Genomic DNA, 21,804 nt, shown 5'->3' on the forward strand with positions numbered 1-21,804 from the left:
TCTATATTTATGTGCTACTGTGGGTTTTGTAAACACTCACATGTCAACATTTGCTCAGTATGCCACTCGTGGCAAGGATGACAAACCAAACATTGTTCAAAATGTCAAATATATTTTTATTTGCAACCGTACCAATGTGACTTGGCTTCAACACTCCACCCGCCAGCTACAGTACTCATAAGCTGTGACAAACACTAAGCCACAATTTGTAAATCTGTTGTTGTTTAAGTTAAAATAGATACAAAGAAACTTGTTGAAGGAGAGGTACAACTTAGAGTTTGGCTTATTGTAACAACACCCCATAATACCAGTGCATACAAACAATCAGAGTGTAAGTATACATGTGTATGCTGCTGTGTTTATACATGAAGAATAGGGGTTATTCCACTCTTTCCCTGAATTTGAGAATTCTTCACCATTTGCTTGAGAAATGCCATTTTGCTGTATGCTCTTTTACAGATTGTGGCTTTGGCAGCTATATAAACACTCTTAAACTGTAATTCATAATTAGCAGCAAGTGCTGATTGTCTTACATCTCAAGTAAGATATACAGCTCACATCCATTTCTGTCATTATACATGAATAAATGTACCAAAAATCATTAATCATAACTTTAAATTGTTTTGATTAAAATATATTGATATAATGTGTTGAAGTAACAACAAGTAAACCATTACACATATAAACACACAAACAATACACCAACCAAAACTTGTGTATCTGAAATATTCCAAATGAAATGCAAATGCTGTTGAGCATGTTACATTTCAAAAATGGTGGCAAAAGTGCAAAGATAGCAAAATAGGTAATGCAGCAAAAAGCAGCATCTAATAAACAGCTTCACTGTGTTCTGTGACGAAGCAGCTATGTGACTAGAAGGAACAAATGGTTTTCTGCCGACCAAGTCTTACAGTTTGTGCAATTGCTTTTAAACATGAACCAAAGTCCTGTGGCACTAAATTAGATGGCGTTCTTCTGAGTGAATATAAAAAGGATTCACACATATCATCAAGTAAAAGGCAACTACACATAAACATAATGAATTCTTCCATTTATCAATAAAGGCCTCATATTGAATTTTCATATTTAATCAAATTTGTCGCCAGCACCGTCCGTGATCATGGCAGTTGCCATATTATGAAGACATTGGCACTAAAAAGAAGGCAGCAACATTGGCTTGAAAAACACGACTGAACGGAAATACTAACACTTAGTGGTGAATGCCAGGAAATAGCAATACTGTTAATTAATCAACACATGCAACCGAAAGTTCAACAATAGCCAATAGAAACAGAGGAGTAAGAGAGATGGCTTCGGACTTCAGCTATACAATAAGTATTCTTTCCCTTATGCCATCTCTCTTGCCACCTCAACATTTTCCTGGGTGATCATACTGGGATCCCCCTTCTCTGGTAAGCTGTCTGCCTCCTCCAATGACATCTCACAGGGAGGCGGAGGCTCAGGGAACGGCTCATCCAGTTGCTCCAGAGACTCCAGTATGGTCTGCACGTAACGGACTCCGTCACGCCTCGCCTGGCGCACATCCGCACGCCCCTCTGGGTCTATAGAGTCCAGCATTAAAAGCTCTTTCGTCAACAGTTCCTCCAGTAGCATGTATTTCTTACCATTCTTTTTCCCGCTGAAACATTTCACCTCCTGCTCCAGTTTGGCAACTCTTTCAAAAATCTTCTGTACTTTTGCCAATCCTGGGTGAGCTGGCAACTGAGCTGCCGCTTCACCCTCGACCTTACCAGATGGGACCTCTGGAGGAACAGTTGCTGAGTCCTGGGCCTCTGTTTTAGGAGGTATTTGGACTGTGATATTCGCTGTTTGGTGTGGCTGCTGTGATTGCTGGAAGTCTTGTTGATGAGTTTTTTCGGATGGCTGGGTCTGTTGGAAGTGTTGTTGCTGTGGGAACTGTGGTGGCTGTTGGAACTGTTGTAGCGGGGACTGTGGCGGCTGTTGGAACTGTTGAAGTGGGGACTGTGGTGGCTGTTGGAACTGTTGTAGTGGGGACTGTGGTGGCTGTTGAAACTGCTGCATCGGGGACTGTGGTGGATGTTGAAACTGCTGCATTGGGGACTGTGGTGGTGGCTGTTGAAACTGTGGTTCCTGTGAAAACTGTGGTGGCTGTTGGAACTGCTGCAGTGGGGACTGTGGTTGCTGCTGTAGCTGTTGCTCCTGTGGGAACTGCGGTGGCTGTTGCATCTCCTGTGATGGTGATTGTTGTACTTGCTGAGGTGGTGGTTGTGGCTGTGGGGACGGCTGAGATTGCTGTGGCAGTGGTTGTTGGAACTGTTGTGCTTGTTGTGGTGGCAGTTGTTGGAACTGTTGAGGATGCGGCTCAGGTCTTTGTAGACTGCCTGGTTGTTCTTGTTCCACTTTCAGGGGTACATCTCTTGTGAGGACATGATGCTGAGCCTGCGAAAATTAAAGTAAATCATCATCAACACAACAACTTGCCTCATTCAACTTATTTTTACAAGGCTTAAAGGACAACTCCAGTCTAAATAACTTCTAGGCTCATTTTCCTACTTATATTGATCTCAAATGACCATGGGGTCTACTAGGCAGAAATGCCCCCGTCGTCCAGTTTCCCCAGCAGAACCCAGCAGCCTTCGTAGCATAGAGTGGAGCCCATAGGCCTATCACTTTTATGCTATTTGTTGCAGTCAAAAGTGTTTTATTTTTATTTTATTTTATCAGTCTGTTATTAGTTGTCATTGTACACATATCCATGCCATCGTTGTCCCACACAAGCCGCCACACTCATTGAAAAGAAAATCACTTTTGTTTTGACGGCAAAAAATAGTGTAAAAGCGATAGGCTTATGGGCTCCACTCTATGCTATGAAGGCTGCTGGGGAAACTGGACTGGATGTTATTGTCTCCACCAGCCGAAGGCTGAGGGAGAGTATGTTTTCCCCTCCGTCCGTCCGTCCGTGCGTCCGTGCGTGCGTCCGTGCGTGCGTCCGTCCGTCCGTCCGTCCGTTTGTCCGTTACCAGCTAATCTCCGGCGCCGTTGGCCCGGTCGCTGCCAAACTGTGCACACACACTCCCTCGACACCAATTCAGAACCTCTGCCCCAAATATTTCACATGGGCGTGTTCTAGCGCCACCAGCAAAACTAACTTTTGCCAGTACTCCTACAGATTTTGTCCAAAAATTACGTAAATCAGTAGACAGTATCTCTACAGTCATGTGATCGACATGGATGTGTCAGATTTTCCATATTCCATCCTGATTGGCTAAAACTGGCTTTCAAAGTTTGCAGGATTGGTCAGTTTTGAATAAAATGCCTGAAATCCTGAACGCAGTGTGCGATTTTGGTGAAATTGTGCATGCACATTCCCAATAGGCAGAGGAATAAATGCCACTTAAGAAAAATCAAATCAGCCTCATGGTGGCGCTATAACAGGCCGATTCATGTTTTCACCTATAACTCCACCGATTAGTGTCAAACTTTGTATGTGTACTCCTTAGAGGCCAAGGTAAAACCTTTTCCCTGCATTTTTTACATCAGCCTTTTATAGCACCATCAAGAGGCCGACTTATGTAAAACACATTACATGCCTGACCTGGTGGAGACCTGTGCTCGGAAGAGCACTGCTTCTAGTTTAGTCTGGAGTTGTCCTTTAAAATGTTCCTTTTCTCAGTGTTGGCCAGTCATTGTATGAATGTGAGAATAGAGAATATAAGAATATTGGTCTCCTTTTTTGTACCTACAGTATTTTAAAAGAAATGTATGTGTATAATGGTATGTATTCCCATAGCCATTATATTTATCTTTGTTTATTATACGTATGAACTTCCCTTTCCCTGTGTGCGAAATGTGCAATATAAATAAAGTGTGACTTGACTTAACTTTACGATCTCTGACCATTTGAGTGACAACTAATAGAACAAAAAAATATGATCTCCAATCACAGTCGAAAATTTGGGTGACGTTACCTGTGGCCTCTCTCCCATGACCTGTGCTATGACAGGAGACTGGCTCCTGATATGGGGCGGGAGGTGTATTGGAGCAGCATCACGATGCTGGGACAGCAGAATGGGAGAGGCCCTCTCTCTGGGATGCTGCATGGCCCCGTAATGACCGGCCCAGTCATCTGGCTGATAGCGATGGAAGGACGGCTGATGCTCAGCGTAAGGGACGCGTGGAGGGTAGGCACTGGGGTTTATTTGAGCCTGTGGCTGTGCTTGGCCTCCTCCACCTTCATGGATCACTCGGATAGGGATGTAGCCCGCTTGAAGGCTGTTGCTGCCGGGTCGTGGAGGCTGGTACACAGGAGCGTTGTAAGCCTGAATAATACAAGACAAGTTTCAAGGTTTTTATCATCGCTTTGCAGTACAGCTGTGTCAACATTGTGGGTGGAAAAGTTCTTGTACTCAGAGCCTCCTCAACACAGTGTGGACAAATACAGAAATACAATAAGAAGATCAAAATGGTCAAGAGCAATAAAAGAAAAAGTGCAAATAAGAAGTGCACATAGCATGTGTACCAGTGGCATTTTCAGGAATTAGATTCAGGGTAGGCGAAATGCCAGCCCCCCAAAATGCCAGCCGCCCCCCTCCCTCCGGTACAGGTGATGGCCCAAACCCCCTCCCCTGCCACTCCATCTATACTATAATTTTGCGAATGTCTGAGTGAGTGTCTGTCTGTCTGTCTGTCTGTCTGTCTGAGTGAGTGTCTGTCTGTCTGTCTGAAACAGCGTTTCTCCTCAGTGGCTGGAGCAATTGATCTGAAATCGTATCACCATCAGCATATGAACACACCTGACATAACTGTGAAGCCCGTTTGTCACTTTCACAAATCATATACTGTATATTCGCATTTTTAGGGTGTATCTATATTAGCCTACAGTACCTTTTGTGACCACACATGTTAAGGGAGGGGCGCTGTTGTTCAGGCCATGCACAATCACACACAAACCCACACACACACACACACACACACACACGGGGGGGGGGGGAGTGTGTGTGCGGGCAGGCGGGCGGGGGGGGGGGGGGGGGGGGGGTGTGTGTGCGGGCGGGGGGGGGGGGGTTCTGGCCCTGTTACAGATGTTGTCCAAAAATCATGCAGATCGGTACACAGTATCTCTGTAGCTGTTAAATGGAACGGGTATTTCTTACATTGATGCTCCTACATATTAGCATGCAAGCACCAGTTAAAGTTACTTTCCATCCCTCATATACTGTGTGCACAGTGCACATCCCATAACCCACACACTGCACATCATTTCGGAGCTCATATCTTTGAACGGGTAAGGGCTAGTGAGAACAAAAGCAGAAATTTGCATTCCTATGAGTGAGTGTCACTCTATTGAATGGATATGGTGGTGACTCATGAATGGACAAGGAACTGGACGAGCAACTTTCATTGTAGAGTTGGTGATTTCTAGTTTTTTTTTTTCAATCAGTGTGTTTGTAATTTAGGCTAGAACAGATCACTACTACGCCTAACGCTGAATACGCCACTGATGTGTACATTGCACAATAAGATTAACATTCAATAAAAGTGAAAATATCATATCAGTGTAAAAATAGATTGTGTGTGTGTGTGTGTGTGTGTGTGTGTGTGTGTGTGTGTGTGTGTGTGTGTGTGTGTGTGTGTGTGTGTGTGTGTGTGTGTGTGTGTGTGTGTGTGTGTGCGCGCGCGCGTGTGTATTACACACTGTATACACTGTGCACAGCCACATAGTTTTATAGAAGTCCATTCCTAAAACTAAAACAAACTACACATCCCATCCACCATGTCTGATACATGGATGAAACATACACACAATAGGCAGATAATAAGCAGAGGCGTCATTTCATTAGAAAGTAGGTGGTGGCAAAAATAAATTACCACTCAAGCTCCATTTCCAAAATAGCTCGAGTAAGGGGGGGGATGTTTGAAAATGTTTGCATATAATAACATGCCCAAAGAAGGGACACCCGGTTGAAAGTGGTTAATAAATGTATGGTTGCGGACAAGAAACCGGCTATAACATGTGTGTCGCATGTCTCATGTAGAGATCAAGGTTCAAGGTTCAGTGTTACGTCTTTTGTACAGGTACAAAAGACTAAAACGTATTTTTGTTCGGCTACCTTTCAGACAATGCAGTGCTATATATAAAATAATAGCAGAACAACTAAAAACAACACATCTAAAGATAAAATAATAAGTCATAATAAGTCATAATGACTAAGGAAAGAAAGAGAGTGCAAAAGGCAAAAGAGCAAAGAGGTATGAAAAAAGCATCCTCAGCTGTACATGTGCATAAAGTTTGGTATATTGTATACACCAATGGCATTATTTTCCTGTAGTAGCTACTGTACTTTAACTTTTTGTAAACAACTTCACAGTGTGTTCTATTTGCAACAGGTTGGTATAAATAAAAACTTCACAGTATATATATTATTGGATTGAGATGCACTCTGTGTTCATCTGAAAAAAGATGAATCTGCAAAAGAATAACTGAATTTGAGGTTAAATGTGAACACTACAGGGTGACAATTGCCACACGCTGAGACCCCAAATGACGCCCCTGATAGCAAGGACTTTAGCTTCCTGTGTCTAAAAGCAAAAGCTGGCACAAAAACAAGACTAAAACAAAAATATTTACGCAAATCTCACCTCAGCTGTTTGTGAAACAGGTGAGCAGGGCATGCCAAGCTCAGAGGGACCGCTTTCTGAGGGGCTTTGTGGTAACGGAGATCTGGGCCTGAGGTTGGGACCTGTTGTGGGGGAGGGGGCCCGTCCGTCTGATCGAAGACTCTGTAAAGTAGCTGGCTGGATGTAGGAATGACATGGGTACTGCTGTTGGCGGAGCTCTGCCCCCTCATGGAAGACTGGAATTGGGACGTACCCCTGGCGAAGAACGGGATGTTTCATCTCTCTTACAAAGTTCTTCTGTGCCTCCTGAGGGCTTGGCTCTGGTGTTGTCGTGGGTCCGTTAGGAGACACTGGGCTAACCTGGAAGATAACGGAAATAATTGAGGATATTATGCGGAACATTAAGATAATACATTCTAATGATAATGAAACCTTCCCCTTTGTTTAAATATGTATTTATCTATGTTTGTATGTCATTTACAAATGATTATTTACCAGGATGATGCCAAAATTTACTGACTGAAATTGAGTGAATACACTCTTTTGCATATAACATTTAAATACTTATTAGGATTCACATTCTAGGTAAGTACTGCCAATTGAAAATATATAGAATACAAAAGGAATTATCCTTCTACTCAATACTGTACAGTAAGCTATCAAGCTTTGCAAGTAAAGTTAAAGACAAAATGTGACTGAGGTCTTCACTGCACAGAGATATAGTCACATAGGCCTATAGATAATGTGACATTTCTATAAAGGATGGCAAAAGTATCACTTCTCTGACCATTTAAAGAGGAAAGCCTCACCTAGTATCTTGCACATAATATGACTATATTATAGTCACGAGATTTAATTATATTCTGATAGTATAGCCCAAGACAACAGACTGAGCTGTCAGTTTAGACACCTGTCTATAGCAGCCAAGAAGAGTAAAAGCAACAGATAAATATTCAAATTTTCTGTATAACTTTAAAATGACAAAATATGTCCCAAGGATAAGTAATACACCACAGTAATGCTGACATTCGTTCTGGCACCTTGATGAGCACCTTCTTCCACAATGTGTTTCTCATTAAAATAACAAAGATTTTCTCAGTTCTCAGCTGTCAAAAAGTGGAGTAGGCAGGCATGCTTGACTACATCATGAGCTTACTGACTTGGACAGCTGCCTTGGCAACAGCAAGGCATATTATCAGCAAACTACATGATCCAGAGTCTAGATCATGTATTTTGCTGATAATATGCCCTGCTGTTGTCAAGGCAGCTGTTCATACAATGGGCCTTATTACATGCAATTATGTGCGGTAAGGTGTATCGTGTGTAATTGACCACTTAAAACATATATATAGGCTATATATGTATACTGTATATATAAACACACCTATGTCTACTGTATATCAAATAGTGAAATAGCATGAGCAAGCAACAAGCTCACATAGCATTGCTTTGCAACACCTTGTGAGATTGTAGATCTGCTTTTTTCATTGCATGTTTTGCCTATTTTAACAGATGTTTCAACCTATTTTTGGCAATCCCCAGAATAGAGACACTAAAGGGTTCCTGTGGCTAACAAACAATACAGTAGCCTATAGCTGTCAGTGGGGGGCTGAACAACTGCTTAATTATTCTTCAACATTGACTTGCTCTTGGTGCTGTATTTTACAGCCCTCAGCTGGTATTTCAGAACAATTTGAACCAACATTGCAGTTGAATATGTGCAGAGTTTTTTAAGTGTTCATATGTTTGTTATCATGCTTATTCGCATTGCTCATCAACTGTTTTCGTCTGGTGTAGCTACTAAATACTTTGGTTGGTTGGGTATAAGACGATTCCCTTAGCTTTATAAAACAAATCCACATCAGACTATATTGATTAATTCATTCAACTACAGTTAATGGGGATGTCCAGTATTCCTTGTAATGTTTTATATTAAGACATACTGCGACACATAAGCGGCAAAACAACTTCCTTAGGCCTATATATCATTTTGTATTGATTTGATGCTATCCTATAGGTTTAGGTGTGTCATTCTTCATGCTATGGTGGCATGTATGATTGCTGTGAGCCTGTGGATGTTATGTTGTCTATGTAAATTAGTTTTATTTTACCTACACAAATCAAAAGCCCTCTATGTTGTGGTCTGAACAGCCTTTCATTTAGGTCTTAATATCCAATCCAGCTAAATCTCATAACACTTTTGAGTGACTAAATATGTGTGGCTTTCCATTGTTAAAATAAAGAAATAAACTTCACTATATTAATTCAATAATATTTTTTCAGAGTGTACTATTGAACTACTGAATTATGAAATAGTTCGGAACGACCCTTTGCCCTCTGCCATTTCAGCATGGGACGCTATTCACTGCCAGCAGCATTGCACCAATTTTATCTCCTGACAGCTGTGTCTTTCCAGCAGATTCTTCGAGGCACTAACTTTGGACAACAGCGAGTGTCGATCTCTCAAACGCAGATGGCAACTGGTCGACCAATATGAATGCTACCCACAACCTATCAACAACGTCACAGTTCACTACAGACCGTGTTTTTACAGAACAAACCCCCAAACATAATGAATGTTGACTGTCATTTGCAGGCAGCAGCGCGCCTCTAGCTACTCAGTAGTCGAACTGTGAACGACGGACGCACCTCAAATCCTTGTAAGGAAAAAGTTTTTGCAACTGCCGGGGAATATGGACATTGGACGGCGGGTGTTTAGCAAAACGTAAAAATAAAACATTATAGCCTATCACAATGTTAAAAGCTCAAATGCTAACATACTGCAATGTGCGTCATCGAGCAAATCATACGCTTAGGCTTAGATCATAACACAAGAATATAACGGGGCAATCACCCGTTATAATAAGGCGCCTGATCTGTCGGCGAGGGGGAGGCGATAGAGCGGCCTATGAGTGACTCAAACATGCAACATAGACATGATTCAAATAATTACATGAAACAACGCAGTTATATCCTATCCTAATTTATGCTTTAAAATCTACGTTTTCCACTAGAAAATAAACAAATGAAACTTGAGACATCGACAAAATAAAATAGACGTGAATAAATATAATAGGACATGGGGTTTTAACAGTCAGAACTTTATACTCTCTTGCATGTCCTCTTACCTTTTTGACATCATCTCGTCTCGGGTCGTTCCATGTTGTCGTGCGGTTATTATGATCCACAAAGAACGGCCATCCTGTCTGTGGATCAATCTTTACTTCCCAACCGAGGGGGAGAGGGTCGTGGTTGTTGTTATTTGCCATCGCTACTATCGGCGACTGCGTCCTCATAATGTTCATGACGTTGGCTGGCTGTGGTGTGTGGTTGAATACTGAGACATTAAATACTGGGACACGGACGCTTTAAAGATTCTTCGAAGTGACGTGAGAAAAGGGGGCTGGAACCATGCTGGAAACCTGGAAGTTTCTCGAAATAGCGCGTTCGCTGTTGAAGTCGGCGGACTAGTGGCGTGTGTTCTGTTCCAGTCTAGACCACTGCTGGTTCTCAAAAGTGGGGTCAGGGACCCCAGGGGTCCTTGAGGGAGTTCCAGGGGTCCCCAGCTAAATCATAGATAGGCTATACGAACCTCTGTGAAGTTGGCACACCATATGTTGAAAACATATATAAAAATGGTGTCATTCTTTAGTGCTGAATTTGTGCTGAATTGTGCCGTAAATTTTATAATTTGTGCTGGTATCACTTTTTAGTTATTCTACAAAACACCACTGTTCTGCTCCTATGTTCTACCATTATCTCTATCGCCATCTGCTGGCCATACCACTGTAATGCTGCTAAATCTGCTAATTCATAACCATATAAATATTTATATATATAAATATATATAAAAACACAATTGATGATTTCAACGGCACAAATTAGAGCACATCCAGCACTAAAGAATGGGACCCTTTTTCACGATTTGGACTTGGAGCCAAAAAATTGGGGGTGCAAGGCTCAGCAAAACTATAACTTGAATATCTCAAAAATGATACCAGCACAAATTATAAAATTTACGGCACAATTCAGCACTAAATAATTACACCATTTTTATATACGTTTTCATCATATGGGGTGCCAACTTCACGCAGGTGCCCGGGTGTGCCAAATGTAGTTCTAGCGGCCATTTCTTGGGTCAACACAGCCTTACACAGGTGTTCTGATTAGACTATAGCATTAGTTCTATGCAATCAAACAATTGAAACACCTGTGTTTTGACCCAAGAAATGGCCGCTATTAAAAGGACTACAATTGCGTCACCGCTGGCACACTCTATAGGAACCAAAACGGTAACTAAGAGATTGTACAAATGGAACCAAATGGACCCGAGTTAATTAACTAATTGATTTTACAATATAAATTGGGGTCTCATAGAAATGAGGCTACCATTAAATAGGGGTCCGTAGCCTAATGCATGTCAAACTGGGGGTCCTTGAAATTAAAATGGTTGGGAAATCAAACTCTCAAAATTCACCAGAACACAGGAAATTACATCTACTAAGCTATATGTTAAAGAGGATGTTTGGCCCATGTTTGGCATTGTCGAGCGGTGCTCCTGTAACAGGAGCTATATAGCTCCTACATATCTCTTTGTCCGGTCAGAGCTTGGGTCAGAGCCCAGTGGGAAAACGCATTCAAAAACGTAGCCTATAATGCTCAAGTAAATTGAAGCACTTTCAATTTATGGCCTACATCCTGGCACAAACAGCTCAAAGTTTGTTGTCCCGCCTCATCCCAAATTAGCCACATTTTAGCAGGACACTTAATGACATTAAGTCAAGTAGGCTACATCAGGCCTAGATATGGCCTACGTCCAATCACTATTGAGGATATCAATTTGTATAGGCAGCTTAGGTGGTTCGGCATCTAGTACGGATGCCCCTCGAGTGCCTTCCTAGGAAGGTCCTCGATGCACGTCCCACTGGGAGGAGACCCCGCAGCAGACCAAAGACCAGATGGAGGAATTATATCTGCAAACTGGCTTGGGAACGCCTCGGTATACTCCCTGAGGGAGTGGAGGAAGTTGCTCAGGATAAGGAAATCTGGAGATCTCAGTTGGAACTGTTACCCCCGCGACCTGATTCCGGATAAGCAGTTGAAGATGGATGGATGGAATTTGTATAGGCCTATTAGAATATATAATTAAAGCTGCCTGTATAGGTTCAAGACAAACTGGTGCTAGGAGGACTTTTTATATTTTAGTTGTAAAGAACATAAAGATAGGCTACTTCTAAACCCCCCTCTTCCCACCCAGTTCCCACAGACATCTATCAGCTTCTGGAAACATCCTTGGGTTCAGTGAGGCTATGTGATATGATCAGAATTACCCTATTATGACAGTAGGCCTATGACCCAACAATGACACTGTAGACAGCAATGCAGGGCAGGCTACAACAAACACACCCACCACAATATGTCAACTAAAGTTTGCAAATAAATGTGGTGGAGTAAAAGTACAATATTTGCCTCTGAGATGTAGTGGAGTAGAAGTAAAAGTATTGAAAATTGGAAATACTCAGTAAAGTACAAATACCTCACTGCCACACAGTTATAAAATAAAGGGCTCACTGCTCACTTAACCTCGCCCACCAGGCTACTGCTCACTTGTCCATAATCTCGCGTTAGCCGGTTTATTTCAACAGACGCGGACTACGAGATTACGTATGCCATTGCCCTACCGCCCCCGGGTTGGCTAGCTATTAAGCTAGTTAGCTAGTTTGTTTTCTCTCTTTCTCCCCAGAGTACTTAGTAGGTTAACATTTCGGTAACTATACCTAGTAACTGAAGAGAGTGCTATAGCGGTTCAACACAGTGACCATGGACGACGACAGCCACCCGAAAACATTGTAAGTAAACTAGGCGGCCCGGTCTTTTTTTGGCTAACGTTAGCTAACATGGTAGCGGTAACCGCTAGCTAGACAGTGATCAGAGATATAGCTCTGTGGTTTTCAACCTTTTTCATGTCAGGGTCCATTATTTATTTGGCATTTGAGCCACGGACCACCATTTGACGAGATTTAGCCTCTCAAGACCCCAAAACGTAGAATATTTTGTTGTCGTTGGATACGATTTTGCCCACAACAATGTTGTATTGATGTTGGTGCCTTTGCCTTAGGACAGATAACAGGCAAACGTTGATCAAAATAACAATTCTTCCACATTTTCTAATTGTGTAGACTTGTAAATTAAGTAATGCACAACCGGTCCATACATTATTTGATGAGTGTCTGCCATCATCCGCCACTTTCTTAATTTTTATTATATTATTGAATCCCTCAACGTATTCAACTGTCATCCAACACCGAGCAAATTGTGTAATATCGGAAGCCTGGTCATGTTCTTTGTTCAGCATATGTGGTGTGGAGGGTGACTGCATGATGCGTTTTGATTATTGTCAGTCATAGATCAAATTACTGTCCCAATGTTCTCCAGGTATGTGGGTAATCTCTCCAGAGATGTAACGGAGATCTTGGTTCTGCAACTGTTCACCCAGATAGGACCTTGCAAAAGTTGTAAAATGATCACAGAGGTAAGTAGTGGCTATTTTCTGGACATGAAATGTCATCAAATAAAGGCAATACAGTTTCCAAGTTGACATAATTTGTGGCAATTACTCTACAGAATGGAAATGTCAGACTGTAGTAGCTTTCTGCTTTCATATTACCCTAAGATTGCAGCATAAAGTAACAAAAACGGAATTAATTTAAACTACACTAAAATTAACCATGTGCAAGTTATAACCATTTTATTACTAGTGAAATAAAGGTTTTGGGTCTAGGATTTAGTGCTGGTTTAGGTGTGTTTGCATGGGGCCATCGGCAAGAATGCATGAGTTCCAGATGGTTGATTTTATACTGAAGTTGTGGTTTTATTTCTATAATATATAAAGAAAATATAATTATACAATTCAACATACATCATTAATAAATACTATCCAAGATATCAGCAATAAATACAACAATTCAGGTTACATTTAAACAATAGGCCAAGATTCAACATTCAGGCAAACATTACATTAATAAAATAACCATAGGCAAAGCAGGACACTCGCTTGATATACACATAACAGGGATTTTGGTGCCTCCAGGCTGAACTAGGACTGAGATACAGAGGCAGTTTATGTAGGAGTCCAATTAGGGGTGAGTGAGCGCAGGTGTGTGGATTGAGTAGGAGTGACGCAGGTGAGGTGGGTGGAGCAAGTCCAGGGAATAAAGCCCTTTGCACACAGGCGCGTTTAACCGCACGGATAAAACGGACAATTTCATTTTTTTAAAAGAAAACAATTATTCTCTATGACCTCATGCACACCGGCTCCGATTTAGCCGTGCGACGAGTGGCTGCCGCCGTGCGTTTTTTTCTCGATCGAACCCAGTTCGATTCGTGCGTCTTGTCGCATGCGGTAAAAAACTCATCACTCCTTTTATGACTCCTTTTTGGATCCGCAGCGCCGATTCCGCACAGCCTTGCACACCAAATCCAATGCGTTTTATTCATGCCGCAAACGAAAAAAACGCAACTGTCCTGTGTGCAAAGGGCTTAAGTCAGGGGGAGGGTTGGCTGCTGGTAGGACTAGTATTCTAGTATTACCTAAGCAGAACAAACAGAATTGATTGTGGAATATAATAGTTACAAGACCAATGATTCTGTAGTTAAGAGTAAAGACATAAGTACTCCCTACTATAGTGTTATAAGTGTAAAGGCCCATTCCCACTGGGCCAGGTAACAGATAAAAAATCTCTTTCTCCAGATATTTTTCCATTCAAAGTGGATGGTAGATACAGATAAAAAAATATTTACCACAGATAAAAGTATCTGTGGCATATATCTGTGGCAAATATTTTTTTTATCTGTATCTACCATCCACTTTGAATGGAAAAATATCTGGAGAAAGAGATTTTTTTATCTGTTATCTGGCCCAGTGGGAATGGGCCTTAATCAGTATGGGCCATGCCAGTAACCATACCTCCCTTGATAGAGCTAATTGCATAAGACTAATAAGAGTCTCTGGTTAGTCCATGATTTCATTGTCCTCTTTTAGATTTTAAGGGCCATGCTTAGTTTACGTTTTTTGGGAGGAAAACTCTGTATTACAGTATACATAATAATCAAAGCTATTTGAAGATGAACTGTCAAACATAGGGCTAGCTGTCTTCATAGCAGATCTACAAGCTCACAACGCTATTTAAAAACAAAAAAGTTCAGTAAAAGTTCAGAAATGCCCAAAATAGCTCCAGGTTGAAAGAAGTTACAGTATTTATGTAACACTGATTCTACTGTGTGTTTGTTTCTGAGGAAAGCCAGGAGGCTATCATAAATTAAGTATCAAGAGGGTGAACTCTCCTGTCTGGATTCTCTCTCTTCCTTTCTTTCATTTCGCAGCATACAAGCAACGACCCATATTGCTTTGTGGAGTTTTTTGAACACAGAGATGCTGCAGCAGCCCTCGCAGCCATGAATGGGAGGAAGATATTAGGAAAGGTAGGTTAAAACATTCAATATGAATAGAGAATATGTCTACAACTACTGTGATACTTTGTTCTCCTTATCTAGACATATAGAATGTCCTCCTCACCTCTATGTATCTACTCTGTGCGATCTCCTTTACCTTCAGGAGGTGAAAGTAAACTGGGCAACCACTCCAAGTAGCCAGAAGAAAGACACATCCAGTAAGTTGTTTACCAGTGTATTATGTATTCTCTTGTTTGCAGTTACATCCACTCCCCACAGACTCATAGATGTCTTTTGAACTTTCTATTTTGTTTTCTCAGATCACTTCCATGTTTTTGTGGGTGATTTGAGCCCTGAGATTTCCACAGAGGACGTCAAGGCTGCATTTGCACCTTTTGGGAAAATCTCGTAAGTTTTTCTACATATAAAGGTTATTTTTTTTCCCTTTGTGTACAGCACAATTATTTTAGTGGGGTTTATTATGGTGTATTTCACAGTTGTGCTTTGGCAGTGCTTATGACATCTGTTTATGTTTATTCGCCTTTCCTGACCCTTCAGATTTTGACATGTGTTTGTTATTTGTGTGTTCTCAAATCAAAATAAGAATCTATGACTGTTTATTTATATGTACATTTTTATAATTGAGCTTTACCCTGAACATAAGAGTAATAACAGGTATGCATCAGTGTATATTACAGTGTTTCTCCTAAATAATGTAAAATATCCAGTGACTTGGTCTGATTTGATTAAATAAGAATGTGTCCTGCAAGATAGATGAGGGATTTTAATGTAGAATAAGCAACACTCACTCGATTTCAAAATATATTCTCTAACATGAGGCTTTGGCCCTGTCGGCCTTCATCAGATGAAGACAAAGACAAGACAGATATATACTGTAGATAACACAGGTGATTCAATCTGTAAGTTGATCATCTATGTTACCTGAATTCTGATTGATTCAGTATCATGCTGTCATCATCATAAAAAGTATCAGTTTTTTTTGCCTACTCTTCCATTCTGCTATATATGGTTATGGTAAGTAAGTTGCATTGAAAGTCAACTCAAATATTAAGTCCTGTGTATGAACCTGAATAGCTTTCAACTTCTCTGTAGTTGTGGGTTTCAGTGAAGTAATAGCACTTTGGTTATTTTACAGAAATGCTCATAGGATTGGACAGGAGCTTGAAGGCTAACAGCAAGGAACTGTGCACTCTGGAGACTCAGATGTAGTTTTTTTTTCTCCTCTATTTATTCTACTACTTTCCAAATGTATTCATTGTAGATACTATGTTATTAACATGACCTAGCATAGATTAACAACCTCCAATACTCAATGTTCTCCTCTAAATCTCTGTTATAATTTGTCTCATTTTGATCTGCATAGTATTGTTTGTAGTGTAATGCTCCTCTCCAAAAATTCTGAAAATGTCAATTTCTCAAAATTTGCAGCTCCCCAAACTCCATATTGGTGGTAAAGAATTGACCAGGAAAAATAAAGAAATCTGTTAACAGGCCATGTATGCCGTTTAATTCCTTTTTTTCTCTTTGATATTTTTTCATATATTTCTATTTGTAGGACGAGCACCAACAGCAGATTTTTAGGAATGCATGGTATGGTAATCCATATAAAGTTCCTTTTGTGAATTTAAAATCTGTAGTCTACTAGTGTGAAGATTGATCAAGAAGTGGTGCTCTAGTGGTGAGGGACCCTTATTCTGAAAACATGTAAACCAACAGTGTAGGCTGCATGTTTGTACTTGTTTTTTTGTTTTTCAAGTGTTGCTTTGATGTTAGTCATACCAGTCAGAGAAGTAACGGTGAAGATAGTTAATGTACATTGAATATAGGTCAATGTAGAGGATTCACAGTTCTGTGTGTTTGCGTGGTTCCTTTTTATTAGTTGGAAGCCTCCGAAATAGAAAGTGCGCTGATATTAGTTTTACGTTTCCCTCCAGGGATGCCCGTGTTGTGAAGGACATGACGACAGGAAAATCAAAGGGGTATGGATTTGTGTCCTTCTACAACAAACTGGTAAGGCTCCAGTGCAAGAACACAAAATGAAGGTTAATTCTATTTTCTGTTTACTATCCTACTAGCATACATTTAAAATACTTGGACAGATACAATCATAGTTTGAACTGAAGTGAATTATTTAAATTTAAATTAAAGGTTTCTTTGGTTAAGATAACTTTGAATCCATTTTAAATCACTTTGATTATAGACATTAATAAATTAGACTGACATTTCATAGTATCTTAGCAAATGTTTTGAATGCGTTGGTTCTGAAGGGGAAACTCATTATTATTTTGGATCCACAGGATGCAGAGAATGCCATCGTTCACATGGGGGGACAGTGGCTCGGTGGACGCCAAATTAGGACAAACTGGGCTACCCGGAAACCACCTGCCCCAAAGAGCATTCAAGACAGTAAGTACAGTTTTAAGTGTCAAAAGGCCACTGTAAATGCACGACACCTTTGTCTGTGTGTCCGTCCGTGTGTCTGTCTGTAGATCTCGAGAACCGTCCGACCAACTGACTTCAAACTCGGTGTGCGCGTCGCCGACTCGGAAGACGATTGTCCATCACCGCCAATCCGCCTGATATAACCTGTATGAATGGGTTCTCAAACCTCTTGTGTTCTTTTCAGATAGCTCAAAGCAGCTGAGGTTTGATGATGTGGTGAGTCAGTCCAGCCCACAGAACTGCACTGTGTATTGTGGAGGAATCCAGTTGGGATTGACAGGTATGGTTACATTTTGTGCACTGTTGAATTAATGCTGAGGTTTTTATTATGCAAAGTGCTGATAGCTAACACCCTTAAATATGTATTTTTATCATCTTACAGAGCACCTAATGCGACAGACCTTCTCACCTTTTGGTCAGATAATGGAGATCAGAGTTTTCCCAGAGAAAGGCTATTCTTTCATCAGGTATTGTCTGAGGTTGGGTGCATTACAGCATCTCGTCCCTAGATGTCACCACAAACGCATGACTCAATGATAAACCACAGTTAACATAAGTTCTGGGGCTTTCACTGGAAAACACATCCGCACTAAATAATATCTTTATAATATCTGTACTCAATAAGCTGTATTAGCAAATTCACTGTTTAATGATTTTAAACTGTGTATGTATTTGTTTATACAGATTAAGTACAGATTAAACTTTAATCACAGTCTCCTACATTGTCTGGCAGAAATGTTTTTAGCTTTGGTTTCCCCTTTTAAAGGTTCTCCTCCCATGAAAGTGCTGCCCACGCCATCGTCTCAGTGAATACCACAGCCATTGAAGGGAACATAGTGAAGTGCTACTGGGGCAAGGAATCTCCTGATATGGCTAAAAGCCCACAACAGGTAGGCAATTATTTATTTTATTTTAAGACCTGGAACATTTTAACCACTGTAACCAATATTTTATGCTTTAACTATTAACACTCATCGTGCCAGCTATTTATAAATTAATTAATCCTGTAACTTCTTCCAGCGTTTTCAGTGTTTTCCGTTACAGTGTTTTCTTAGGGCGATCGTGCGCGAACGTGGCCGTGTGTGTGCTCCGTGCCGTTGTGTAGCACACTGGCCCTCATTTATCAAAGTGGTGCCGATAACATTTTTGCCGTACGCCAAAATTTAAGCCATTGTCGGCATTTATCATCGAATCGTGACTTTGACGTTGGCGTAGGGTAGGATCATAGCTCACGTCAAGTCCTGAGGTGGTGTAGGATTCATCTACACCACTTTGTTCCATCGTAGACGTGCGGAGCAGCATTGTCTAACTATCTGACAGGCAATGGACACATGTATCCACTCCAAAATGTATATAACACACTAATAATAAATAATCCAAGTGAAAATATAACATTTTATAAAGGCATCATGGACATGCACGCCGATTTTATTTCCAAGTTACAATGACAACAAGCTATTAAAATCTAGCGTAAGCAATCTTACAAGTGCTTTAACAGTCATTCAGATGGCCGATCTGGCTCAGAACAAGAATATATTATGCAAGCGATTACACTATACGAGAGCATTTTCAGCAGTCGGGACCGGCGTGGTGCCGCTGTAATCTTTTCGTGGATTCAAGTCCTACACAACACAGATGCGTTCCAGGTCTAAACTGGTTACATTTGTGTAATTATGACTATTTTCTTAATCTTTGTCATCACAGGTGGAGTATGGGCAGTGGGGACAGTGGAACCAGGTCTATGGGAATCCCCAGCAGCAACAGCAGCAGTACGGGCAATACATGACCAACGGGTGGCAACAAGTCCCATCATATGGCGTGTATGGCCAGACATGGAACCAGCAAGGATTTGGTGTAGAGTGAGTTAACCACTTAAGCCCTATATTTCTTCGTATAACAAATAGTGCAAATAGACAATCTACGAGCTCACAACATATAGCAATGTGTTCTTAGCAATTATACCTACATATTTTATATTGGCTATTTTCTGAAATTAATAATTGTTTGGGGGGGAATGTGCCCAAAATAGGGTTAAAATAGTATGTGCTGGGGTGCCTGCTGGCCTACTGGTTCACTAAAAATACTTTTTTTCCCCCTCCTCTTTTCTGGATATTGCTCATGTTTTCCTTTTTGTTTCTCCCTTTTTAGGCAGTCCCAGTCACCAGCCTGGGTGGGAGGTTTTGGGTCCCCGCCCTCCCAGCCTCAGCCCCCTCCCGGCTCTGTAATGTCAAACCTGGCTAACTTCAGCATGGCTGGCTACCAAACACAGTGAGCTAGCCTTCACTTCAGTCTCACAGTTACATTACAGAGGGTGTTGGGGGGATGGCCACAGCATGTTTACATCTGAGCAGGTGCTGTGATGAATGCACACTAGGGCCTACACTCACAAAGCCTATAAACGGCTACCAGATGCTCCCAGCTAACCAAAAGAAAATGTCCACTTTATAAAAGTGTATAATTTATGTAAATAAGGGCTGTACCCACAGAGCTTTCTAAGCTGAGGTGGTTTAAAGTACATTTTAAGGGTGGATGTTCCTCTGGCAAATGTTAAAACGCCAACAAACTCTGCTATTGCCCCAGAAGCCATAACATAAAAATTGTTTTAGTGGAGCTAAAAGCATGTTTACTAGAAACGACACTTCACCGACATATAACCAGACATTCACCTTCAAATATCCATGTTTAATGGATGGTGAAATATACAGAGAGAAATGTCTCTTGGTTTTTGCCTGAATTTTATATTGAAGAATATATTTGTCACTCTTTCTGGTCACAATTGTCATTTGAGACACCAGAGCACTTGACCAGCCATTGTGGGGTTGTATTCCTTGGAAAACAACAAACCCCAAAGCTTTTGGTTTCACATGCAATATGCCAGTGGTTCTCAAAGTGGTTTCCAGGGACTGTGGGTTCCTTAATAGGGGTCTAAATTGACCCATACAAGTCTGTAACTCTGACAGTGTACAAATGGAACCAAATGAGCCCTAACAGGTTCATTTGGTTCCATTTGTACACTGTCAGAGTTAAGGGGAGACCTTGAAATTTGAAAGTTCGAGAAACACTGCAATATGCAATGAAAAGTGAAGAGGTGGTGGGCACGATTCTCATGAAACAATGCTGTGACCACATTATTATTGTTATTGCACTGAGCCAACAACAGGACACCCCAACTCACCATAAACTGCTTAGCTTCATAGATAGAAGTTCAGATCTTTGAGGTACGTTTTAGAGGTATAGATTAAAAGTGAATACAGGCCCAGGAGCAGTAGAGTCGTAGTTTACCTCTCCAATGTTATTTATTTTGTGTAAGCAGTGGAAGGAGGAGAGCTCTTAGAAGACATTTTTGTACAAAGGACATTTCAACTATACATCCATTTAAGCAAAAGAAACAACAACCATAAAATATACTGCATTTTCAGGATTTTTCTATTAGAGTGATTGGCATGTTCTTAGCAAACCTTTTGAGGAGATTTAGTTAACAATGCTGTAGCTTAGCTCAGTCTAATTTGTAACCTTGAGTGTCTCATGGGGAAAGCAAATACTATAGCACACGTGCTCATTGTACAAAGACAATATTGTAAATAGCTGAGCCCTCCAAAACGTTAGAAAGTCAATTGATTATATAATGCTGTTTCTGGGGCTGGTTTCCTAGTGTTCTTTGTTCTGACCTACATTTTCCTCTACACCCTTTAATGCCTCTTTAAAAACATTTCATGTAAGGTATTAAGCTTATATTTTGCTGATGAGTGTTTTGTGAAGAAACAAATTCACTAACATTTTAGGAAGCCAGCCTCATATCATATTAAATAATCTGCTGTCATATTTGAAACTATTTGTCTTTTAGTCACCCATTTTGCAATGTTTTCTTTTCTATTGACAGTTTAAATATTCATGAATATTTAAACTGCTCTTCGGTTCTGGACGCACCTTCGTCATTCAGTGAAAATGCATCCAGAATTATCTGTACAGCTTTTTAAAGTTATATTCCACCGTATCTCAGTTGAACTATTTAAAAGGAGCACTACTAAATGGTATAACCCTTTCCCCAAATGTCATTTCGATTTTGTGTGCCATGATGTACAGCCTATTAGAGTACTTTAGCTTCACTCTATTTTTGGTGTTGTATTAGCCAACATACTTAGTAATAATTCTACAAAACTTTGCGTGGGGGTAAGGGGCACTTGTTAAAAAAAAAAAAAAAAAAAAAAAATGGGTCATGTGGACTACATCAGTGATTCTCAACCTGTGGGCCGGGGCCCACTGGTGGGGTTTGAGGGTATTGCAAGTGGGCCC

The 21,804-nt window shown here is 40.8% G+C and overlaps 2 protein-coding genes across 5 annotated transcripts; one reads left to right on the plus strand and one right to left on the minus strand.

The window, feature by feature from the left end:
* Positions 1-128: 128 nt before the first annotated feature.
* bag3 (BCL2 associated athanogene 3) lies at positions 129-10,017 on the minus strand. The gene is made up of 4 exons (XM_080739956.1): positions 9,726-10,017; positions 6,619-6,957; positions 3,951-4,301; positions 129-2,421 (listed from the first exon to the last, which is right to left on the minus strand). Exons 1-4 carry the CDS (start codon positions 9,900-9,902, stop codon positions 1,348-1,350), a joined length of 1,941 nt encoding a protein of 646 aa, XP_080596082.1. The 5' UTR covers positions 9,903-10,017; the 3' UTR covers positions 129-1,347.
* A 2,240-nt stretch (positions 10,018-12,257) lies between these two features.
* tial1 (TIA1 cytotoxic granule-associated RNA binding protein-like 1) lies at positions 12,258-20,457 on the plus strand. 4 transcript variants are annotated; one of them, XM_080739800.1, is made up of 12 exons: positions 12,258-12,446; positions 13,033-13,129; positions 14,980-15,078; positions 15,212-15,266; positions 15,369-15,456; positions 17,004-17,079; positions 17,367-17,475; positions 17,696-17,791; positions 17,894-17,978; positions 18,278-18,401; positions 19,216-19,370; positions 19,660-20,457. In XM_080739800.1, exons 1-12 carry the CDS (start codon positions 12,418-12,420, stop codon positions 19,781-19,783), a joined length of 1,137 nt encoding a protein of 378 aa, XP_080595926.1. In that variant the 5' UTR covers positions 12,258-12,417; the 3' UTR covers positions 19,784-20,457. The 4 variants fall into 4 exon arrangements, with proteins under 4 accessions (XP_080595926.1, XP_080595928.1, XP_080595929.1 ...); XM_080739802.1 differs by lacking the exons at positions 12,258-12,446; positions 13,033-13,129; positions 14,980-15,078; positions 15,212-15,266 and adding an exon at positions 16,498-16,565 and having other exon boundaries at positions 15,417-15,456; XM_080739803.1 differs by lacking the exons at positions 12,258-12,446; positions 13,033-13,129; positions 14,980-15,078; positions 15,212-15,266; positions 15,369-15,456 and adding exons at positions 16,227-16,274; positions 16,498-16,565.
* Positions 20,458-21,804: the final 1,347 nt, after the last annotated feature.

The sequence above is a fragment of the Nannobrachium achirus genome (assembly GCF_963921795.1).
Source record: "Nannobrachium achirus genome assembly, chromosome: 13".
NCBI classification, from domain to species: domain Eukaryota; kingdom Metazoa; phylum Chordata; class Actinopteri; order Myctophiformes; family Myctophidae; genus Nannobrachium; species Nannobrachium achirus.

Excerpts from the sequence above, each read along its gene's own strand:
- bag3 (XM_080739956.1), bottom strand. The coding sequence starts at position 9,902 with ATGAACATTATGAGGACGCAGTCGCCGATAGTAGCGATGGCAAATAAC. Across the intron at positions 6,958-9,725 it reads GACGAGATGATGTCAAAAAG|GTTAGCCCAGTGTCTCCTAA; the intron begins GTAAGAGGACAT and ends GTTATCTTCCAG. Across the intron at positions 4,302-6,618 it reads CTGTTTCACAAACAGCTGAG|GCTTACAACGCTCCTGTGTA; the intron begins GTGAGATTTGCG and ends TGTATTATTCAG.
- tial1 (XM_080739800.1), top strand. The coding sequence starts at position 12,418 with ATGGACGACGACAGCCACCCGAAAACATT. Across the intron at positions 17,476-17,695 it reads CCCAAAGAGCATTCAAGACA|ATAGCTCAAAGCAGCTGAGG; the intron begins GTAAGTACAGTT and ends TGTTCTTTTCAG. Across the intron at positions 19,371-19,659 it reads CAGCAAGGATTTGGTGTAGA|GCAGTCCCAGTCACCAGCCT; the intron begins GTGAGTTAACCA and ends CTCCCTTTTTAG.